General features: G+C 37.1%; 1 protein-coding gene across 1 annotated transcript; it reads right to left on the bottom strand.

The window, feature by feature from the left end:
• Positions 1-1,105: 1,105 nt before the first annotated feature.
• LOC126380149 (band 7 protein AGAP004871) lies at positions 1,106-22,417 on the bottom strand. Its single transcript, XM_050029407.1, has 7 exons — positions 22,369-22,417; positions 21,815-21,924; positions 16,188-16,260; positions 10,856-10,938; positions 10,105-10,364; positions 2,904-3,084; positions 1,106-1,693 (listed from the first exon to the last, which is right to left on the bottom strand). The coding sequence occupies exons 1-7, from the start codon at positions 22,415-22,417 to the stop codon at positions 1,595-1,597; spliced, it is 855 nt and encodes a 284-aa protein (XP_049885364.1). The 3' UTR covers positions 1,106-1,594.
• Between the last annotated feature and the right edge of the window lie 2,108 nt (positions 22,418-24,525).

The following is a 24,525-nucleotide window of genomic DNA, read 5'->3' as shown; positions in this document are numbered from 1 at the left end:
CATGCAGACCCGGCAGGCTATACAAGCCACGTGTGCGACAAAATCTGGCGATATAATCACGACATGTGGCGATAACTGTCGCGGGACGTTATGTTTCCTACTGAATACGAGGCACTATGTGTGTATGAGTTGGTTATGTCGTCGGGACAGAGACAAAAATGTAACTATCGACGCGTGATTGGCTATCATCTAATTTTTTTCATAATTAAATTATAGCCAAAGAATGCAGCTATCGCATAAGTTGCAATGGTGGTACTACATCATTTCGTCAATTTTAGATACGTCAGTGTCATTTCAGATGATTTAGATCGATCCCGTAAGTTTGAATGAAATACTTACTTATATAATTTTCATATAATATTTTATATTTTTTTAATAAATATAATATTTTATAATTTGCGTAAAATATCTCATTTTGATTGTAACACTTAGCTGAAATTTTGATTGCTGACCCCATATTCGAATTTAATTCCTGAATTTTTGAAGTCTAAATACGAATATTGTGTAAGTAGGTATATATTTCTGTAAAATATTGATATCTGTTTATAATTTAGTTTTATAATTGTTTTCTTCTTTTCTCTAGGCACCAAAATCACAACTTATTTTTATTTTTGAAAAAATATTCTGGTAGTTTTATTTCTGTTGTGGTATTAATTTAGGACTTTATATTTTTAAACTATGTTTATAATTATTATACGTAATATTGAAAGTAACTTAAGTATAGTACAATCAATAAAAAAATATTATTTACTAATACATATTACGAACTAAAATAATATATATTTATTCTATTACAATTTAACAATCTATCTTATTATGACTTTCTAACATTTACTTTTATTTTTGTTCTTTTGGCAATTTGCATTTTTTTTGGTATTTTCTGCTTAAGAATAAACTAATATCTACTGATTTTTTTAGTATTTTCTTATTGGTTTTTTATTTTTTTTGGTATATATTATTAAGACTTACGATGCCTATTTACGTAAATGACGAATAATGGGATAATATTATTATGAAACGAGCTTAAAATTTGAAATACTATTTCTAACATTGAGATTTTATTGGATAATATATTTACCTATGCCTTTTATTCAAATGTATAAAATATATGATAGTTTGAATGTTGCAAAAAATATGTAAATGTGAAAAAAAAAGTAATAATCTTACTTAATCAGATTCGATGTTGCAATCCCGCGCATTGTCTAACCCATCAAATGTCGCAGCATAAGCCGTCTAGTTTGCATAGAACTCTGAGATAGAACTTTATCGATCTAAACTGTTCTCAAATGAATCTAGTATGATATAGTTCTGAATGCAAGTAAGTACTTTCAATCATTGACTCGTTCTGAAATTTTAAAATAAGAACACCGTTTCGTATAAAGAACAATAAATGTCTCGATTTTTGTTGCGCCCATTAACAATTTTCATATAAAGTTCAGGGGACGCTCAAAGCAAGTAAAATACGACCGGTTTTATGCAAAACTCATTTGATACTAACTTCAACCCGTTTGATAACTTTAGCAGTGTATCATTTATAGGGTTACGGTGTGGAATTGCATTCACATTGACACATACCTAACAGTTTATGAGTATTTTATGCCTCTTCTTTGGCTTTGATGAAATAAGTCAGAAGGTCGATGGGCAATGGGAATACTATTGTTGAATTCTTCTCAGCCGATATTGTGTTGAGCGTCTGTAATCATATATATCGAAGTTATATAATATATAATGTAATTTCTTTCTTACTTAATGAGAGTTGATGAAGGGTTATGTATGTGTGTGTATGTAAGTAATATATATTATGTCGTAGCAGCATTAGATCTTAGAATTGATCATTTCATGACGTGTTCGACCATTGCACTTAAGTTGACCATATCGTTGAAACGTCAACGTTTAATGATATTTCAATTAACGTTTGGCCATATCATTAATGTAGGATTTGTCATAAAAATACTCAATCAATTTCTTAGGATCAAAATTATTTACTTAATCAATACTATCGATATGGAAAATTGATCAATTACATTGAGTCATCTACAAATTATATAAAAGGAGAAACTGACTGACTGACATCAACGCACAGCCTAAACGGCTAAACGTAGGTACTTGAAATTTGGAAGGGACGTAGCTTAGGTACCGTAGAAGTGCACTAAGAAAGGAATTCTGGAATTACCGGGAAAATCCTTTTGTATGAAAAATGTAAACCGCTTAAGGTAGGCTGATACCCGAGTGAGCAACCGGAACGCGGCAGACGCGTGAGGGCAGACGTCATTGATGGTCGTGCAAATATTGAATTTTGCGGAAAAACTTTTCACTATTCTTGGATGGTTCAAATCTTTAGTATGTAGTTTTTTGAATTTTCCAGGCGGACGTTTCACGGCCCTTGAATTATCTTATAATTTTATGTTGTAATTTCTAAAAGTTGTTTAAATAATTGTAGGTTATAAGTCTTTTTAAGTTTTTTTATTTGCCATTTGTCATTTCGCCGTTAAAGTAAAATTAAGCATTTTTTACCTTTCTCCCACACACACCAAGATCTCTATTTTATGACACGCCACGCGGACGAAGTCGCAGGCAAAAGCTAGTCGATTATAATATCAATCGTATTTTAAATATAATCGACACCAGCGCCACTACCGGTGGATAATGTTACTAATTTTACGATGTGATTGCCAACGTTTGGTCATATCATTTAGTATATTAGTTGCTCATGTCGTTAAACATTTTATGTTCATTGATTTTGCCAAACTACATCATGGTATGGCCAACGAGTGATATTCTATGTCATAAAATTTCTTGAAATGATCGAGCACATCATGAACTGATCAATTCTAAGACCTGACCATGACATATAAATATGTACCTCTATATTATGAAGTTATATATTATTATGCGTGTAATACCTGCAAGTAGCGCAGCTGAAGCGCCGCGGGGCTGTCTCCGATGACCTCGGAGGCCTCTCGAAGGGCCCTCGAAGCCTTCTGCTCTCCCTCAGCCGCTATTACCTTCGCCCGGGCCTCTCTCGCTGCCTCAGCCTCCGCGGCCATGGCCCGTTGGAGCTGGACAGGCAGTCGCACGTCTTTGCTGTTGCGAAAGAAGGTATTTAGTTATGCGATTCTCTAAAAGCAGCTCCGAAAGCTGTATTGTTATTCTATCACATTTTGTTGCGTTCACAAACTTATTTGTAGTTGATAAACTAATCGCGACTTGGATCGATGTATGGAGACAATAGTTTTTCAAAGACAAAGCTATCTTCATTCATTAATTTATATTTCATTTCATTTGTTACGGCAGTGCGTACGGAACTCTCGGAGTGCGAGTCCGACTCGCACTTATGCGTTTTATTTTGTTGAAAATTCTCTCAATTATCTGCCTACCCCAGCCAGAGGTAAGCATGAGTTTATATAATATATTCGTATGTTAGTTTCTTTAGTTTCCAGACAATGGAAGATATGAGATATTAAGTTAATTAACAAAAAGTAACCATAACATCCGTTTTTATTAATTTAAATTATATATATCAAAGTTCATCATATCTTAAGCGTTGCCTCATTTTTTACAGGCCTTACCGAACTTGAAGTTTTGACAGGTCCGATTTTTTGTTACAGACACGACTGCCTGTCTGACCTTCCCACCCGCGAATGGACCAATGCACCAGGCCAATATAGGTTAGCTCGCATACCTCCGAAACGCATTTCTCGGAAATGTCGCTTTCAGTTTTAATTATTCTTTATTTGCATAAAACTTGTTTCTTCACGATGTTTTCCTTCACTGCTGAGCACGTGATAATCATTGGTGCTAGGCGCGTTCTGGGAATTGGGTATTTCATATTTTATTACAGTTAGAGTCAAGCGTTCTTCCAACTCAAGGCTCAAAGTTGTTCTTTACAATTGTCAACTTGACAGTTTTCGGATATGTATTTAAAAAAATACAATTGCTTATTTGATACCTCTTAAGATATTATATTTTCTCGAAAAAGCTTTGTATAATAGAAACAAACACATTTTTTTTCAATTAGTTTAAAATTCGCGCGAAAACGGTTGGTCACGTGGCATTTTGCCCAGTGACGTCACAATTCGATAAACAAAGAAACTGTCAAACAGTATCATTTGAAACCTGACAGATAGATAGCTTTTGTTTATTTTGTGAAATGTGACGTCAGTTTTTTTTTTGTTTTGGTTTTCCCCGAAGGGTAAGGCAAAGGGAACTATGCCCATACAGCCATGTCTGACGTATTTTTTTTCTTGATGATTAATGAAATGATGAAAGGTGATGATGATGAAACCTAAGCCCCCACCCTCGGAGTAGACTCCTACTCCGAACCCCAAACGAATTAACTCAAAAGTCCGCATAAACTTTTGAGTTATGAAGCGGCTTCCCGGCACGAAGCGAAAATAGGCAGATACACTTTGTTTATTGAATACTCCAATATAATAACACTCGCGAATGTCTTCCGACTAACTTAATGCGATCATTAACCACAAAACACCACTTCGTATTAATTATTTAGATTACTCAATGAAGAAAGCAACTGTCCCGTTCCCGTTTCCCGCCGAAAAGCCATGTGACGTCACACGAAGTTCAATTTATTTTACATAGATAAAAAAACGCATTCTTATTTTGTAAAAATATACAGTGTTACTACAAAACACAAACTAAAAATAAACTAGGTTTGAAATAGTATTTTGCGCCACGAACGAAGTCGGCGGATTTTAATGAAACTAACGTGACAAGTCATAATAATTCTATGCAGAATCTGCGACAGTAGCGCCGCGGCCTTCGGGACTTCTTTCGTATACGGATTATATTTTACACTGCCAATATTTAAAAATGATCTTAATAAAAAAGAACTACTTATTGGATAAATTGTCCATACCATACCATATCCGCAAATGGAATTCTATAGTCTCTGCTTACCCCGGTGGGAAATAGGCGTGAGTTTATGTATGTATGTATGTACTACCATATCCGACATATTTCATATTTTATTGTTACAACTGTCAAGTGGCCAATTAGGTAATTCAGTAAGTAGTTGTAACTAACAACTTTATTATCTATTATTAAAACGCGTGTTGTAAATTTAGGAAGGCGTTATCGTTCTGAAAGTTTTTGAGGGTAAGTAAGTACTACAACTTTGATTTGTTTAAGAAACATAAGGGCTTGTCATCTGCTTATATTCTCACGCTATCGTTATATTCCGGACACTTCATACAAAACACCTCGTTTTACACAGACTGTACACATTGATGTTATCGTACACGCGCATCTGTGTGTGTGACGTCTGACGCCCAAACGATCGAAGACTAAAGTAATACCAGGGATAATCCGAACTCAGCCGCTGGTGGGGAGTGGAAAGTTGCCGTTCTATATCGTCATCATCATCAGCCCATTAACGTCCCCACTGCTGGGGCACGGGCCTTCCCTATGGATGGATAGGGAGATCGGGCCTTAAACCATCACGCGGGCCCAGTGCGGATTGATGGTTATTAACGACTGCTAATGCAGCCGGGACCAACGGCTTAACGTGCCTTCCGAAGCACGGAGGAGCTCGAGATGAAAACTTTTTTTTTGTGGTCACCCATCCTATGACCGGCCTTTGCGAAAGTTGCTTTACTTCAACAATCGCAGACCGCTGCGCCACCGAGCTCCTCAATCGTTCTTTATTATTATGTAGTTATTATTCCTTATTCTTTGTCATTGTGGAAACGTATGTTGGTCTTCAAAATATAAATACTTTTTGTTAAAAAATCCTAGATCTTGATTGTTTTAAGATTCACTGAATAAATATATGAGAAAAATTCTAGATATAAAACTCAACAGATTAATTAAGTAAGTACTTAATATCTATATATTTTATTTTATTTTTTAATTATTTTAATCATTTTGTATGCAAAAAACACATGTCATTACTTAAAAACTAACTATTTATAATTACTTTTTGAATTTAGTGTGTAATTATAATTTTATTTTTAAATATTCACTATTAAATGTATAAGTTAATACGCCGTAATTGTCATACAAACAGGGTGTTCGTGACATCGTAACGAAAACTTTGAGGGATGATTCAGGCCATGATTCTGAGTTGATATCAAGTGGAATTTTCTGTCGCAAAATTTTACTTCAACTTGGGAAAATTCCACATGATATCAACTCAGAATCATGGCCTGAATCATGCCTCAAAGTTTTCATTACAATGTCTCTAATACCTTGTATATTTCACAACAAAACCTGCAATATATTTTAAAACGTTTTAAAGTATATGATGTGGCTGTACTGCACAAATAAATGAATATCCTATTATAACCTGTACTGGAACGGATTTACGATGAATTCTGCAAAGGACAATGCACCAAAAGAACCCAGAAATGTAATGTTAATTGCTCAACCTCAAAGTAGTTATTAAATGAGTGCCAATAATACTGATTGAATCCACGGGGTTTATAGACTGATTATTATTCGTCAATTGGCGGTAGTTTTGTCGCGATCGACTATAATTTGGCTACAGCGTTCATACATTTCGGTTATTTATAAACGTTGCCTTGAAGCCTGTTTTGCATTTTTTGTATTTTCCTATTTTCTTTTTGTGTTTTTTGTGCTCAATAAAATATAACCTGATATTTTTTTCTGTTGCTTGTTTTTTGGATCACATTATTTATAAAATTATGTTGCTACCTACATTGCTTCTATTTATTTTGACCATAATAATAATCAGATATGTTATGGATATGAAATTTCGGATACGGGTTGGATACGGATTCAAGAATGATTATTAACGGATACGGTTACGGATACGGATGATAAATTATTTCGGATTATCCGTTAGTTTCGGATAATTTCGGTTACAGATTTTATTTTTTTAAGGAATTTCAAAAGTAAAATACGAATAGGTAATAAAGTGGTTCCATTAATAACGACAAGTTATATTGTTATAATGACAAAAAATTTACAAACAATGCCAGTCGATCAAAACAATTTGTCATAACGTGTCTCTATCCGATATTATCCGGAACTTTTATTTCGGATTCGGTTACGGTTATGATTTTTTACATCGGATATCCGAAAGTTTCGGTCACGGTTACAGAGCTCCCTAACATCCCTGATAGTTATGGGTGGAAGATGTAATTGTGCCTGGGTGTAATAAAAAGGGTCATCATTTATACTTGAAAACAAAGATAAAAGATGCATATGTCTGTTAAATTAGAAGGTTTATCGAAGGAATATCTTTACACTGCCATCTATATTGTTTTTGAGGAACGTAGTCTGGAAAGTTCCTCATCATCATCATCATCAGCCCATAAACGTCCCCACTGTTGGGGCACGGGCCTTCCCTATGGATGGATAGGGAGATGACTATACTACGTTTTCGCTACGCCTAATTCCGTAGCACATCGCTACGTGCTACGAGAACTGGAAAAACTTTATACACTTCGGGGTATTTATAAAAAAAATAAGAAGGAGATTTATTGTATATTTCTAAGACAAAATATATTTCGACGTTTTTTATAACCTTTCTCTCGGCCTTAGTTCCTGAGTCCGACACACGCTTGACATAATTTATTTCAAACTTGGAGCATATATTTACTGTGCTTGAAGTGTCAAGCCATCAATCATGGGTTAAATATTAACGACGGTAGAGTGGCTCCTGTTAGTTGCTGTAATTATAAGTTATCGTTTCGAGGTTACTTTATTGGAAATCCATGCTGTACCTAATAATCATCTCTGGAAAAGAGCAAGGTATAATAAAACAATAGAATATAAAGAGTAGTATGAAAAAGAGTGGAATTAAAAAAGAGTGAAATGAAAAAGAGTGAAATGAAAAAGAGTGAAATGAAAAAAGAGTGGGACATTAAAAAGCCGACCCGAAATGGCTATGTATGTTTACATCGAGCAAGCGCCATAGTCCCACATAGCCCCAGTATCCCGGTCCACTAACCCCCGACCCAATAGTTCAGTTCCTTTTGTTCCCATAATAATATGCAATAGTCCTACACAATCGCCGTTGGTTTCGTCCCCACACACTCCTTTCAAAAGTCCGGGACAATTATTAATAGTCCCGAGTTGTGGAAATAAAGAAGTCCGTAGGTATCTGTAGAGTCTGTATAACTCACTGATTCCCGAGAAATGCATTTTCGGAGGTATGTTGTAGCAGAGTACAAACTCTGCACATACTGGCCATTCGTTCTGACCGTCAATCTTTTTAAATTACGAAATTCTCATTCCATTCCGCATTTCCTTTAATTTTACACTAACTCATGGCATCCCCGACCTTCATAAGAACAACATATTATATTGTTTAGACCTGGCCGTGCCTTCTAATACTGGATTTGTTTGTGAAGTGTTTTTAATAAACTGTATATATTCCTGCTGAAGTTTATAAGTTATTTTGTCAGCGTTTATCACAATGCAATAGAACTGCAAACCAACTGTGCAGCACGACTGCACGCCGACTGCAATTGAACTAACAAAATTGTTGCAGTTGTGTCAACTGCATTCAAACTGCATCGGAACTGCAATTTAGCAGTCGGATTGCAGTTGAAATGCGGTCCGTCTGTCTAGAGCTTTAATGATTGTTCTTCTTTTATGTGAGATGCAAGGTCGGCCTGCTGTGTTATAATCATTAAGGACATTCCCATTTTTTGTTATATTTTACATGTCGCCACTGGAAACTGAAATAAGGACCTTAGGATCGTGAGTCCAATGGCTATGACTACATGGTTTAAAACTCTTTGTCCTACTTTTGAATCGAACAAGACACCCTCTACTTGTCAATGAAACGTTACCGTTTGATTCAATTTACTGTAAAAGTATCTCTATTACTTACTCTATAAGGTGCATAAACCTAACTCAAACCTTCGACCCGGTGATTTAATAATCAATATCTGTCATGACAATAGTTCATACATACCAATCGAATTGTTAGGCTAACAACAACGACAATCATTATCTTGTTTTAAGTATATTTAATAACGAACCCCTGGTCCAGTGGTCGAGCGTTGTGCTCACGACCCGGAGGTTCCCGGTTCGACACCCAGTAGGGACAAATCACAAAAATAACCTTATGATCCCTAGTTTGGTTAGGATATTACAGGCTGATCAGAAATCAGTATCAGGAATAATTTATGCAACGTACTTGTCATAGATAAACTTGTTGAAATTCAATGTAACATTTTTGAATCTACGTCATTTCGCAAGTTATGGCTGAGGAGAAGAAATGACATGAAACTGCAACAGCAACACATATCAAAATCAATGTACTTAGATATACATGGCAGCACAAGCTGAGACATTTCCTTTTGCCCGTATTCGCAATATTCATAATTAAGTACTTAGTTTATATAGCAAATGTACATTGTTACTGGCAATAAATTTATTTTATTCTTATTCTTATTCTTATTCTTATTCATACATTATAAGTTGTTTGATAACTGGAGAAACACATTTAATACCAGGCATTTTTATCATTAAGGTAATCATTACTATTACAATAAGCGGATCTCTGGCGATAGGCTTATTCCTTATCACCATAAGATCTATCATATCCAGCTTACGAAATCGTATCGACAGCGGTTGCAAGTTGTATTTGATTATTTGTGTCCCTGCTCAACCCGTTAGGGATTATGGGCGTGAGTTTATGTATACATAAACAGTCTATATACGTCCTAATGCCGGGCACAGGCCTCCCCTCAATCAACCGGAGGGGGTATGGAGCATACTCCACCACGCTGCTCCAATGCGGGTTGGTGGAGGTGTTTTACGGCTACTTATTTACTTTTGAGTTTATGTATGTATAATAGGAGCTCGGTGGCGCAGCGGTAAACGCGCTCGGTTTGCGATTGTTGAAGTTAAGCAACTTTCGCAAAGGCCGGTCATAGGATGGGTGACCACAAAAAAAAAGTTTTCATCTCGAGCTCCTCCGTGCTTTGGAAGGCACGTTAAGCCGTTGGTCTCGGCTGCATTGGCAGTCGTTAATAACCATCAATCTGCACTGGGCCCGCGTGATGGTTTAAGGCCCGATCTCCCTATCCATCCATAGGGAAGGCCCGTGCCTCAGCAGTGGAGACGTTAATGGGCTGATGATGATCATGTATAATAATAAGTACTTACATCTCAACTCGTTCCACCTTGATGCCCCAAGCCTCGGTGGCTTCATCCAGAGAGATCTGCATATTTCCGGAGATGGTCTCCCGTTCACTCAGAATCTCATGCAGCGGCCGCGTGCCCATTGTGTTGCGGAGTGTCGTCTGCGCAAGTAACCTGGTGGAGTGGTGCGCGTTCTCCACGTTGGCGATGGAGATGGTGGCGTTATGGACCCTGTAGTACACCACTGCGTCCACTGAGACTGTCACCGAGTCCTTCGTTAGTACCTGGACGTAATACAGGATGTTAGTGACGTCGTAACAAATATTGAAGGGGCATGATTCAGACCGAAACGGAACGGAACGGAAGGCGATTGGGGCAACCACCGTTCTACACGCCCTATCTATGGAGTAATGGCGATTACTCCGCCGACAAGAGCGCAGTTCTTAAATAAAGAGAGAGAGAGAAAGAGATGATTCAGACCATGATTCTGAGTTAATGTCATAGTGGAATTTGACGTAACAGACAAATTTCGTGTTTTGACGTTTAGTAAAAAGTAACTGATTTCACTAGTTGGAAACTACCCTATTGCTATACATTTTGAAACCATGTCACATCAACTTCTTTGACAAATTAAACCTCTAAGTCTCATTTAATGTCAAATATGATAGTGCGAGAGGATTCTAAAGTGGGTACATGATATTGGGCATGACTGTACACGACCCAATTCTAAAACTACCGATAATTCTGTAACACTATTTCTTTATCGAAGGCTTACCTCTTGTGGTGGAACGTCGTAAGTGCGTGTGCGGAGATCAACCCGAGCGTACGTGTCGATGCACGGCAGGATAAAGAAGATACCTGAAGACAAGATCGATATTCTAGAACATTCTAAGAGAGGATACACGGGTTCTGCCGGTTCGTAGCGCTATGATTTCAACGCACTACCTCCTATTCAGTAACAGTTGGCTCGACCATTATAGACGGCGATACGGCTCACGACCTATCACGTTAGTCTAACAGAAAGCTCGGTGAGGTGTGGGTACGTAGATAATCTTACGATGGATGTACCTCTGACTATCCTTTGGGATATAGTTGTGAGCTTATGATAACATAAGCCAAGCCATGTTGAAATCATAGAGCTATTAAATGGCACCTCGTCACAGCGCATCGTGTGGCATGTAATTGTGATAATGTAAAGCGTAGAGTTACTGAACAGGCGGCGACGCAACGCATCTACAACGAATCGTGAGATATTTTTTTATACGGGGATGCATCATTGATTTTCTAATTGCCATTTTCTGTAAGTAAGTTTTAAGTCTGATGTTTTCGTATTGTTACTAATCTAATCTAGCCTACAAGATCCCACTGCTGGGCAAAGGCCTCCCTTTCCTCTTTCCATTTTTCGTGGTCCTGTGCGTACTCCGGCCAGTCCCTCCGGCAAGCGTCCAAGCCGTCACGCCATCTCTTTCGATGTCTACCACGACGCCTGTACCCGTCATGAGGCACCCAATGCGTGACGATCCGTGCCCAACGCTCAGGGTGCATGCGACAAACATGTCCGGCCCAATCCCATTTGAGTCTGGCTTTTCGTCCCACATCAGCGATTCCCGTTTTTGAACGCAGTGTTGTGTTTCGGACTCCATCAACAACTACTATTTATATACATTTTTTAAATATTGTCTAACTTGTCTACACGCGCATACTCTGTTAAGTAGATAAAAATGTGCATGGGTTGTCTCTAGTACTGACATATCTCTACCGGCTCCCTCTGGGTTCAGGACACCATGGAAGCTTGCCAATGTGCAACCTGTGCCCAAAAAAGCTAGTCCTGCCGACCCTCCTAACTAACTAACTAACAGTAACCTCCATTGTTTGTAAAACAATAGAGCGAAACCTGAACAACCGCCTGCTAGCGTACCTTGAAGCCTACGATCTACTCAATGACCGCCAATTTGGTTTCCGCCGGAACAGGTCAACTGGCGATCTTCTTGTGTGCGCTTACACACTTATGGAGTGAGGCCACAGAGAATCAATGCGAGGCTCTTGCTATACTATATTTTTATTTTATTTATTTGGGAAACAAACAGCTATAACATTACAATTATACATTACAACTAAACATTAACATAAGCCAAAAAAGTTTCCACCACCGAATAGTACAAATGTCAAGAGTGTACAACAAATATGCAATATATAATAAAATAAAATATAAAGGGGTAGTTATTAATAATACAATTACCATATTTAACCAATTAGGTTAAGAATAATTTTGATAATAGTTTCCACAATTAATTCATGTTCCTAATTGACGTATCGTAACATAAAAGTAGCCAAGTTTAACAATAAGAAACTACCCTCAGGATGGCGATTATTGTCAACCGCAAATATCACCAGATATCACATTGAGTTCACACATGAACATGTAACATTATGTATTATTATGTAGCATATTATGTAGCATTAGCTTGTAGACTTTATCCTAGAAATATAAGAATAAGGCTTTTCAATCGTCATTGTAAATGCGACATGTTTTATTCGAAAACGTTTCATATCTCTTGATATTTCAAAGGTTTTTTGGGTTTGGCACGATAGCCTTATTGATGAGCTTCCAGCATATGGGGACCCTTCTAGCCTGTGTTATTTGATATCAAACTTCCTGAAGGATAGATTGATTTGGGTAGTCGTTGACGGGTGCTCGTCTGATCAACATGGTATTAATACCGGAGTCCCTCAGGAGTCTGATGTCTCCGCTACTCTTTTCCTGCACCACATCAATGACCTGCTGATTTTGCCCGGTATCTTTAGGTAACAATATTTTATCATAATTAAAGCACATAATAACGGGTTCTTACCGCGTTTAGATGGGGATATGAGACTCCCGATATTTCGACACTCATCTTTTCGTTATTATGTGCTTTAATAATGATAATAACCACTTAAATTTAAAACAATGTATAAACAATATTTTATGGTTATTTATTTTTTTAAAGAACATCTAGGGCCCTGTGCTGAGGTTTTTCTTGCAGCTTCTTTTCCCCGGCTATACAGGTTGTGAGAAGCTGCAGTAGTTTTATTCGGATGAGACGTTCGTTATGTAAAAATTGACGATTTAAAGTGTAACGATGTTACCTACGGAATAAAGATATTTTTGAATTTGAATTTGAATATGCAGACGACAGCACAGTGAAAGAGATATTCATGTCCAATGCAGGAGCAAGCACCAGGGATGTCAGTGGTCTCAGAAAGGAATCGTGTGACCCTTAAGGGTCAGACCGTTAAGTCTGTCGGTGTTTTATAGGATACACAGTGTGCACAGGAACTTCACGAGTTAATTCCACCCAATCCATTCCATCTACGGACAACTAGGCGTCGGCGGGCATTTCATTCTTAAATCTTGTGGATATACCATCTTTTCGATGCGAACAGCGAAGGATTGGAACTGTCTGTTTTTCCAACTTGTTATAATTTGGGAGTCTTCAGAGTGAATAGGCTTTTGATAGGTAAATAAAATAATAAAATAAAATAAAAATTAACATGTCTATTTCTTTATCTTTGTTATTTTTACATTATCAGGTGCACGGAGGCTCTATTTAATCAACGATTTGCTTGTGACATTTTTTTATTTTTTTGACGTGACTTATTGTATTAACTACTTGGCCGGATAAATGGGGAGCGCTGAAGGCTCTCACCCGGTACAACGTTTAAGACAACAGGCCTGAGGGTGCCCAGTTGGGCGCGAACCTCGGCTCAGGGCGTCGTCTGAGAGGAAAAATATTTGAAAGAATTAATCGACCCTAGTGGGTCGATAGCGATAAGCGCTGAATGAGGGAAATCGTCGACCACGCCGGCGGGGTCGGTATCGGGGCCGGCGGCGTCGGTATCGGGGTTTGCTTGTGACAGGAAACTCCGTTCTTCTATAGATTTACATTATTATTTAACAAGGCTAGAGTAATTAAGTAAAACTAAGTACGTCGTGTTTACAAATCAAGAGGTAGGTAAGCGTGATCCACCCTATACCAGATCGTCACTTACTATCAGGTGAGATTGTGGTCGACAGCCTCCGTGGTCTAGTGGTTAGAGCGTTAGGCTTACGATCTGGAGGTCCGGGTTCGATTCCCGATGGGGACATTATCGAAATCACTTTGTGAGACTGTCCTTTGTTTGGTAAGGTCTTTTCTGTTTGTCCGAAAAAGTAAGATGATTCCGTGCTTCGGAGGGCACGTTAAGCCGTTGGTCCCGGCTATTAGCCGTAAAAACACCTCCACCAACCCGCATTGGAGCAGCGTGGTGGAGTATGCTCCATACCCCCTCCGGTTGATTGAGGGGAGGCCTGCAGTGGGACGTATATAGGCAGTTTATGAGATTGTGGTCAAACGCGAGCCTATACTGTTTAAAAAATATAGTGAGTGCGTGGCTGTGGTTACGAAACGAGGCAAGCGCGGACGAGGCGAGAGGCGCGACAAGCTAAGAGACGGGTGGCCACACAACGCGACGTCCTTTCAGCTTCTAACCTTTAGAATCAAATGTTTTTTAAAAATAAACTTGCTTTACAAGTCAGTCGATTACATAAGATCACTAAATCTTTTAAGGGGCAATGTATACGTTTTTACAATAGGATTCCCATTGTCATTCAAAATTTGCCTTTCAACTGCTTTAAGACAGTAGTTAAACAAAAACTTTCCAAAAAAGGTAATTCTAAAGTTAGTGATTATTTAGCATGGGATTAACTGTCTGAGAACTGATATTAGGCAGCTAAATTACTCAATTGTATATCAATATTTTATGTTTATTTTTTTAAAGAACGTCTAGGGCCCTGTGCCGAGGTTTTTCTTGCAGCTTCTTTTCCCCGGCTATACAGGTTGTGAGAAGCTGCAGTAGTTTTATTCGGATGAGACGTTCGTTATGTAAAAAATGACGATTCAACGTGTAACTATGTTACCTACTGAATAAAGATATTTTTGAATTTGAATTTAAACCATGGACACAGATTTGTCATGTTTGCTAAACCATCCAATCCTTGGATGGGTAATGTTTAGCACAAGAGATATGTGCAGGGAGATATTTTTTATATCTCTTTACCTCGTCGAAGAATGGGGTCAAGAGCAAACCCATCTTTAATTAAAAAAAAAAAAAAAATATTCAGCTATGAAATAATTCTAGTTTTTTTTTGACGTGACTTATTGTAGATTTGCCGCAGATGGCATTAACTACTTGGCCGGACAAATGGGGAGCGCTGAAGGCTCTCATCCGGTACAACGTTTAAGACAACAGGCCAGAGGGTGCCCAGTTGGGCGCGAACCTCGACTCAGGGCGTCGTCTGAGAGGAAGAATATTTTAAGGATTAATGATCCTAGTGGGTCGATAGCGATAAGCGCTGAATGAGGGAAATCGTCGACCACGCCGGCGGGGTTGGTATCGGGGTTCTGAAGTGTTTGGTGTCGCGAGCTGATTGGCCGCCTCTATGGCTAGAGTAATCAGATCATCGGGAAATAATTCTAGTGTGAACGGGTCTAACATTGTTATTTTTGTTATAATATTTTAGTTAATATTGAAAATAAAATTAATCGTTTCTCTAGATGGTACTTAAGTATACCATATTTGTTTCAAACAACTTATACGATGGACTAACCATTGGCTCATTTACCATAAAAAGTAGCATGGAGAGCAAAAATATGCTGGTAAACTTGTCAGTCGACTTCATGTAACAAAAAGATTTTCAATCAATTTACGACGCCATAACTCATTGTTTCCTACGTTTTTACAATTTACTTGACTTGTTGTAAATTCGCCTCGGATTGGATTAACTACTTGGCCGGACAGTTGGGGAGCGCTGAGGGCTCTCACATGGTACAAAAATTTAAGAGAGCTGGCTGGAAGGTGCCCAATTGGGCGCGAACCTAAGATCATCTGAGAAGAATTTTCTGAACTTTCTCAGAAAGAATTAATCGACCCTAGTGGGCCGATAGAGATAAGCCCTAAATGATGGAAAGAGGCGATCACGCCGGGTCGGTATCAGGGTATTATACTTGTTTTGATATCGCGTGAATTGTATCACCGCGTGAGGAACCTAAGTAATTCTGATATACCGACAAGAATTTTCTACTCACCGGGACCCTTCGCTCCTCCAGACAGAAGACGACCTAGGCGGAAGATGACAGCGCGCTCGTACTCTTGTACAACCTGAGGAAAAAACTTGTATGAACAGCAATATTCACACACGTATATACCCTTAAGCCTCGTTTACACTTGTTTTACTTCAGCTGCAAGTTAACTGTCAATCACGGAAAGCAAGACCTGTTTAGTCTGGTTTGTCGGATGAAAATATAATTGTTGATTTGTACCCGAATTAGGGTTGTTTTCGTTGACATTTTAGTGAAGGGTTTCTTAAAATTTCTTTGTAAGTAAGTAAGAATTAACACTTATGTTTCAGTACTTTGCAATGCAAACTGATCCTTTAAACACATGCAAATAATCAAAAAACCTCCCGTACAAAGTCACTTTAACATTTTGTAACTTATGACAAGTGAGGTTATTAGTTAGTTACTGATTTGAAGTGTCCTATTTCGGGTGGATTGAAGGAAACCTGTGACCTGTAGGGGAGATATGCAGAGCTGTTATATTTTAATTATACTTAAGTAAATGTCAAATTATTTTCCAATGAAAGTTTAGTTCAATCGAACTTCAAATTAACTCACCATGATAAAAAGTGAGCCTGCATCTACTTCTCGTAAAACCTGAGTAAACGAGGCATAACACTAACTAGTATTAACCGAATAAGTCAAACATTTCCTTTTTGCTGCTACTTGTCAAACAATCAATCAATAATTAACTCCTTAGAAGCACAATTGAAATGGAAAACAGAACAACAGAACTTTCAATACTTTTTGGAGGTCGTCCTATTATGTTGTGTCAAGTTGTGACGTGTCAGTTATTGATTGATCAATTTGTACTTATTTCTAAAATATACTGTTAGGGCAGCAATACATTAAACTTGGCACATTAACATTTGGCAGCGATATTGGCATTGCTGTGTTGCGTTACCGCACCAGATCTTTGTGTTGAAGCCCTTAGAATTACTATTAACAATAACTAATCGTAATTTCGAGCGAGAAGAATAAATATAACACATACTTGAACGTCATTATATGACAATATTTTATGATTTTTTATACAATACTTAATATTCAAATTAAATACCTACACTAAAATACGTCAAAACACACAAATATATAGAAAACCATATCAGGCGTCAAAAAGCCCTCCCGAAAGCGAGCCCCGCCCGTATTTGGACGTAATACGTCCCACAGCTGGTCATAGGCCTCAAAAACGGCAATAGTTAATAACCAACACCCCATAAAATCCCACATTCAATTATATTAAAATATATATTATTTGAAATCACAACCCTAATTTTGGCTTCCGGGTAATTATTAACAAAAAACCCTTTTATATCCACTACTAAACCCCCTTTAACCCTGTTTTCCGAACGTTAATAATATTCATATTCATTTATTGCATGTCACAAACATAAATTAAGCAATTAATTAATTATTATTATTAATTATTATTATTATTATTATATTAATTTAAAGCTACCATTAATACCGATTCATTAATTTTGCCAAGATGATAAATAAAAAAGAAAAGAAATAAAATAGAAAAGATCGGTGAAATGTGAGTAGGTAAGTTCGTCATGCGATAGCTGTACCTCTTACTAGCCCACTATATTGTATTATTTTTAAACAAATGAATAAATACATCATAGCTCAATTTACGATTAATTATGTTTAATAGTAACCGGTTACCTCGAGTCGGAAACCATTCTCAGAGTTCAGGATGACGTCAGCGTCTTCTTCAAAGCAAAATCTACCAACTAATTAAAGCTACTGGTGTTCAATTCGCTCAGCTGAAAAGTGATAATATTAAAAATTCGCATATTCGGTTGTTCTAGTAAAAGCAGAGAAAAATACTTTCGCACTGTACACACTGTCAGAATTATCAGTTTCATTGTGGAATTACAATCACTATTGCAGAACAGGGAAGATCGAATTTTGTTTTATTAATTTGAAAGATTTAAAAAAATAATGATGCAAGTTTAGAAAGAAGAAAGAAAGAAAGAAACGTTTATTATAAAGGGACACCACAGCAACAAATTTATTTATTTATTTATTTATCAAATATAAAACAAACAACAAATATACAATAAAAAACACGGAGTAACACATAACTTACAATCAAACACATAATAAAAAAAAAAACAACAACATACACGAGAAACACAAATAATTGAGTGTATGGACTGGTCAACGATGGTGGTGGTGTCCTTTATAAAAGGGCCTCACTCAGCATAAGCCGCGGCGCGAGCCACGACGCTGGTATTCTGTGGACCCTGCTAAGTGAGGCACGGAAGCCGTGTCTCCCACAAATACAACTTAAATGAATACATAATAATATTTATTTATAAAATTTAAAAATTTACGGAAGAGTTGGTAGAGAAAGACCCAGGCGTATCGTTTTTTTTTTAAAAAAGGCCAGGTCGGGTGTACTTTAAACTGCTGCATGCATAAAGCCTTTGATGAGTGGAAGAAGTGAAGATGCATAAGTGGAGTTCCGTAGTCTCTGTTTACCCCAATGGGAAATAGGCGTGATAGTACGTAACTTTAATATCACGATGTCATTAAAATAATTGCATGTCGGATTCCCATGAGTTTTCAGCTACACACGACATTTGTGATGTTAAAGGGCATACTGTATCAGATAGATGATGGACCATTATAATGGACGATGGGGTGATCACCCTTAAGGTTCATCACTTATGATGGAGTTCGCATCGTGGCTTCAATCACGTGAAGGCAAGTAAAAGTTTATGTTTGTGTTCTATATTAAAAAATAGTTTAAAAGAGAAAAAAAAATGATTTAATATAATGTTATACAAATATATAATACCTGAATAAATTTGTACCTAAATATGAATATTTAAATACATATATTATGAGTTATTCACTATAGAAGAGGCAAGATGATTGGACACTTAGTAAGACACGAAGAATTAATGAAAAACATCATAGAAGGAAAGCTACCATGAAATAGAGGAAGAGAAAGACCAAGAAGAGCTGACATGGAACAGATCAAAGAGAAGGTGAGCGTCGTATCTTATAAGGAAGTGAAGGAATTGGCCTTTGATAGACAAGGATGAACCGCACAGACTCGAAAAGATTGCGTGAAAGAGAGGAGGCCTATACCCAGCAGTGGGTGGATACAGGCTGATGACAGATAGACAAGAATGGAGAATGCTACACCGACAAGAGCGTGGCTCTTAATTAGTGATGATGATATTATGAAAAGGTTTTAGTTTTGTCCATCAACGTATGCATGTTATTCGCGGTCATTTGTTCCCCATGGCATGTCTGTGTCATTATCATCATCAACCAGATGAATATTACACGAAATACAATAAACATGTGACCTCGGTATCAAAGTATGTATAAGAAGATGCATTAGCCTAAAGATTAGCAAAATTGTTTGAATGCAATGAATAGCACCTAAAATCAATACAAAACCTAACAGTACTAACTTCATGAAAAATGCAAACATTGTAAAGCTTTTTGTTTATCGAAATTTAAAGAAAGAACAATTTATTTTTAATTCGGTTGCAAAATTCAACTTTCGCTATTAGAAAACGACGTGGAAATAACAAATATTTACTTACTAAAAACTTGGTAAAGAACCCACACACGAAGTACACGAGTGACAAAATTAAGTTTTCGTCAACAGGTTAAGGAGGATAGATAACGTCTTTAACACGCACAAAGATCTGGGATCAAGTGCGCTCAGCGAGTGAGCCTGTGCGCAAGTGACGTGACGGGTGACTGTGAGGCCCCGCCCTGCTGCTGCAACAAAATATACTGGGATAGGACATTTTACAACGCAGCCTCCCTCCCTCCCATCGTTGCACCTGCCGACCTCTCCTCCCATTTTTGACCTAGATTCCCTACTTTACCAAATATATAACAATTGCGCCTAGCAACAAAGTCACAGCCATACAAATATTTTACTAAGTAACCTAACTTAAAATTTGGCAAACAAATCTGTGGCAAATATTCAAAAGGTGTCCCTAATCTGGTAAAATCCGTACGAGTCGCGGACCGGGGGATCAGCTTATTTATAACCGAGCCAAGAGGTAGCAATGCTTGAGGCTTGTTATTCACTTGCCAACAGTTATATACTGAACAGTGTCTATTTTTTAGATCTCTGTAGTTAGATAACCGTGGACCGTAAGTCTGTCCGTCTGCCCTAATGAGAATTGTGACGTTTGTACTGTGGCGCCCATCTCAAAACACCATAATCTCTATTTCTTTCTTTCTTTCAAGTATAATAAACTTAACCGACCATATAATTCTGTCAGATAAAAATATCTATCAGACATTTTCTTAATTATAACCATTAGCTAGAAAACTTTATTGTAGTTTTCATTAGAAGCGGATTATTGGAGATTTGCGTTGGATGGTATTAAATGTATTTTTTTTTTAATCTAAGATATTTAGCGCTACAAAATATCAGATAAGTCATTTCCCGAGAATTTTCTGTTGGGATGCTTACTGAAAATCGGCTTTTAATGTGTAAAAAAAATTGAAATAAATCTTACAAAAGTGGAGGTTTCCTGAACAAAACATTCGCGTCACTTAAAGTTCGCTTCAAAAAACGTTTTGGACAAAATTCGACACGAATATGGTCTCATGTTGACATTTTAATCATTTTGATCATCGATCTGCCATTTAGCTATTTCTTCCTGGATTACCTACACAATATGCTCAAAAGTTAAGTTCTGTGTAATAAAGGATATTTGATTTGATTTAAATACTTGCTGTAGAGGAATAAGACCAATAAAAATCACAACCAAAAAAATCACAATGAGACATTCTTTTTAAAAACGACAGAGAAAAAAAATAGTTCTTTTAAAAAAATACACTAGATCAAGAATTGATTTGGTGTGCGTCCAATAACTGAGTCTGTTACGGGGGTGGGTCCTAGGCTTAGATATTTTCACACTTACAGATGGAACAGGGTGGAAGGCCCAAGTAGCCTCAAATCTATTAGCAGGGTTGTGTTACAACATCAAAGTTTAAGGTGTATATCATTTGCAAAGAAAAGAAAGGTAATTTATATTTTAGCAGTGACCACACTTCGATCTTACCTGTCTTGCACTCAAAACCTGCCTTTTAAGGGTAGTGTAAAAATACTGTTAAAAATATATAAATCTTAAATATATGTATATATATTTAAAATATAGTCACAACTCTCTTATACTCTCCTCTTCAATCTATACTCCCTGTATTTTGACAATTACGTTTTGATTCCAAAAATACAATTTTGAAAATCAAAAGGTTTTTAGTCAAAAATACTTACAATTTATTATTCTTTACTACCCTGTCCCATTTATTTTCTTATCACATTCAAAATTCACATCACATCGCCTTCTTTATATAATATAATGTGTATTTTTGATAACATAAATAATATATAGTAATAACGCCTCTTCCTAGTCACTCCGTTCACTGAATTATAATTATATTTATTACTATTTATTAAATTAATACATCTAAATAATAAATTTAAATAATAAATACGCAAAGCATAGTGAATAAACGTGTAAACAAGCCATGACGCTGCAGGTAAAGGTAATCGCGGTGCAGCAAGTGATTGATAAAAGTTGTTTGAAAAAATAGTAACTAACCTTAAAACAAACAAAAAGAGAGAAGGGCATGGTGACTACAACAAGGACCCATGATAAAATCACAAGGATTTTACCACAAGTCTTCGATTCAGAGTCACCAGTGTCGTTGTCTGAAAAAAAATTACCAAAACACTTTCAGCATAAGAAATATAAAGGATATGAAAATGATGGTATTGCAGAATTCCTGCACGAAACGGCTGTTTGGGTGCAGTTTCATAATAAAGATTGAAAGTAGAATTAGTGCGACGATCATACAAGTTTGAAGTAGGACCAGGTCGTCCATGTCAATGTCGACTTCCACCGGGTGGTCGTGTTTGCACACTATGATGCGACAAACGCGAAATTTTCGCTCGTACCTTATTATATTTATTATATATTTCCCAATTGCTACCAAAAGAATGTAAAATAGTAGCAACAAGATTTTACACGCCATCCTGTAGGTGTTGTATTACAACTTTCAAATTTTAAATTTCGAAACAACTTTTATTTAAATATCGAACGTAATTCAAATATGCAAATTATCGAATAGTTTAAAAAATAATCGAGTTACTCACTAGCGATGATCGTAGGGTACAACTGCTGTCGGCTTGACATCTCGATCATATTAAAAAATAAAAAAGAACTAGCAAAATGAGCGCGTGTCACTTCCACTACACGCCACTGGTGGTAACTAGTGGCTTTCAGGCCGCTTAACTATTCACGTGGGAATGCCACCGACGGGTACAATTAAGTCGTACAATAAACTTTTAAGTCTATACTTTATAAGCACACGAGTAATATTAATATTTTGTGTTACCAGTTTCGAGAACCATTGTGGATGTGTCGGAATAGCGCGTGTGGCCCGCCAGTTTTCGATACGTTTGTAACTTCGTAAGGGACAGAGTACGTCCGTCCTCTATTAGAGTTGGCTCGGAACTGTACAGCCTCCACAGTCGTCTCGCGTTCCGAACAACTCTACGCTAAAATCACCGGTTAATACTAGTTTACAATTAATTAAAACTAATTTGAGCGAATGGACCGAATTCCAAATTAAGTTAGTACGGGTATTAAAGTTCTCTGGTGCAGTTAGCTTATGCCAACTTGTTTGTTAGGCATTTAAAACATTTTAAAGATTTTTTTTTACATTTTTCAGAATAATTGTTATTTATGTACATGTGTACGTAAATACTGTGTAACTATGTAAGTAGAATATTTTTAAATTATGATTTTTTTTATATAGAATAACGTGTTATTGTTGTTATTCGGAATAATTGTGACTTTTTTTGGAGATATTTATAAGGTTATGGCGTAATTTTATGCAATGCGAAACATTGCAAAAATCTAACCGAATTAAAAAGCGTTTTCATAAATCCTAATCTACCTAAGTCTCACCTACTTTATATTTTTGTTATTATTTTTTCTAAGCATAACCTAACATATATACCTAACCATAATTTATGTTTATACACTAAATTGAATTTTTTTATAATAAAATGAAAATAAAAACTAATATAGAACAATTAATATTGTATATTTCTACAAGTCTGATTACCAATACCAACTTGCAGTGGAGCAGCGTGGTGGAGTATGTTCCATACACCTCGTGGTTCCCTGTGCCCCGTAGTGGGACGTATGTAGATTGTTGTAAAATACAAGCTTTTTCTTTGGAGTTTATGATTTCTGTGTTACTTATTTCCGCGGTGATTCGTAGCTTTCGCGTAGGTTTGCTACGCTATTGCTGCCGTAGCAACCGCTACGGCAAACTGTGTGATCACATAAAGTGTGACGTAACTTGTTTGAGCTGGTTTTCCCTTCGGGTTGGAAGGGCAGACAGGCAGTCACTTGAGATGGCCGCTGCTACCAGATAAAAGTCACTGCTTTTCTGGCCATAGTTTTTTTTTGTGACTTATTGTAGATTTGCCGCAGATGGCATTAACTACTTGGCCGGAACTTGCCGTAGCGAATGTGCTATGGAAATTACGGTGAAGACACAAACAACATAAATATCAAAACCTCCTAATTGAATACGAGTGATCTTCCTCAGACCGTCATTTTCTAAAAGCAGTGACCCCGAGGGATATACTCGGGTCTCCTCATTCAAACGCCTACACGCCCATACAATATTCACGCCAGTATTTATTTATTACATCCCCAATGGGGTGAGGAGAAGAAATCACTGGACTTGCAGCCACTTTTGATAGTCTAAGACGACGATGAACCTTATGGCGACTGAGTTAACAGCCTATACAGTGAAACTTGGCTAACCCTTTCACGGACAGAGGCCATGGGTTATTGACGGTACATAATAGGTAGTACCAACGTTCGTAGACGTTCTGTTCGTTCACCACAAACTATAGCTCACCTAACGTCCTGCCCCGCGTACCCTGACACCTTTACGCGAGAGTAGCTTATGAATACTGCCGAATCTGCTGTCTAGGTGGCAAATTACTAGACTGATAAAATTTGAATGCCACCGAAACGATAAAAAGTTGAATGCGATTCCAAAGTATATGACCTAACCAGTATTGGGTTGATTTCGAATTGGAAGGTCAGACAGGCATTTGTTTCTTTAAAGACCGGACCTGTCATAACATCAGCGCAATTGGATTGGCATCACAAATTTAAAAGCTACTCTCTTGTCGATGTAGCATTCTCCATTCTTGTCTATCATAAGCCAATTCTTTCGCTTCCTTATAAGACGCGACGTTCGCCTTCTATCTGTTTCATGTAAG

This window comes from Pectinophora gossypiella, chromosome Z (genome assembly GCF_024362695.1).
Source record: "Pectinophora gossypiella chromosome Z, ilPecGoss1.1, whole genome shotgun sequence".
NCBI lineage: Eukaryota > Metazoa > Arthropoda > Insecta > Lepidoptera > Gelechiidae > Pectinophora > Pectinophora gossypiella.
This window is presented reverse-complemented; position numbering and strand designations above follow the sequence as displayed.

Coding starts and splice junctions, on each gene's coding strand:
- LOC126380149 (XM_050029407.1), bottom strand. CDS start 22,417: ATGATCGAGATGTCAAGCCGACAGCAGTTGTACCCTACGATCATCGCT. Junction 3,085..10,104: donor AAGGTGGAACGAGTTGAGAT/GTAAGTACTTAT, acceptor CTTTCGCAACAG/CAAAGACGTGCGACTGCCTG. Junction 1,694..2,903: donor TTCAGCTGCGCTACTTGCAG/GTATTACACGCA, acceptor ATATGATTACAG/ACGCTCAACACAATATCGGC.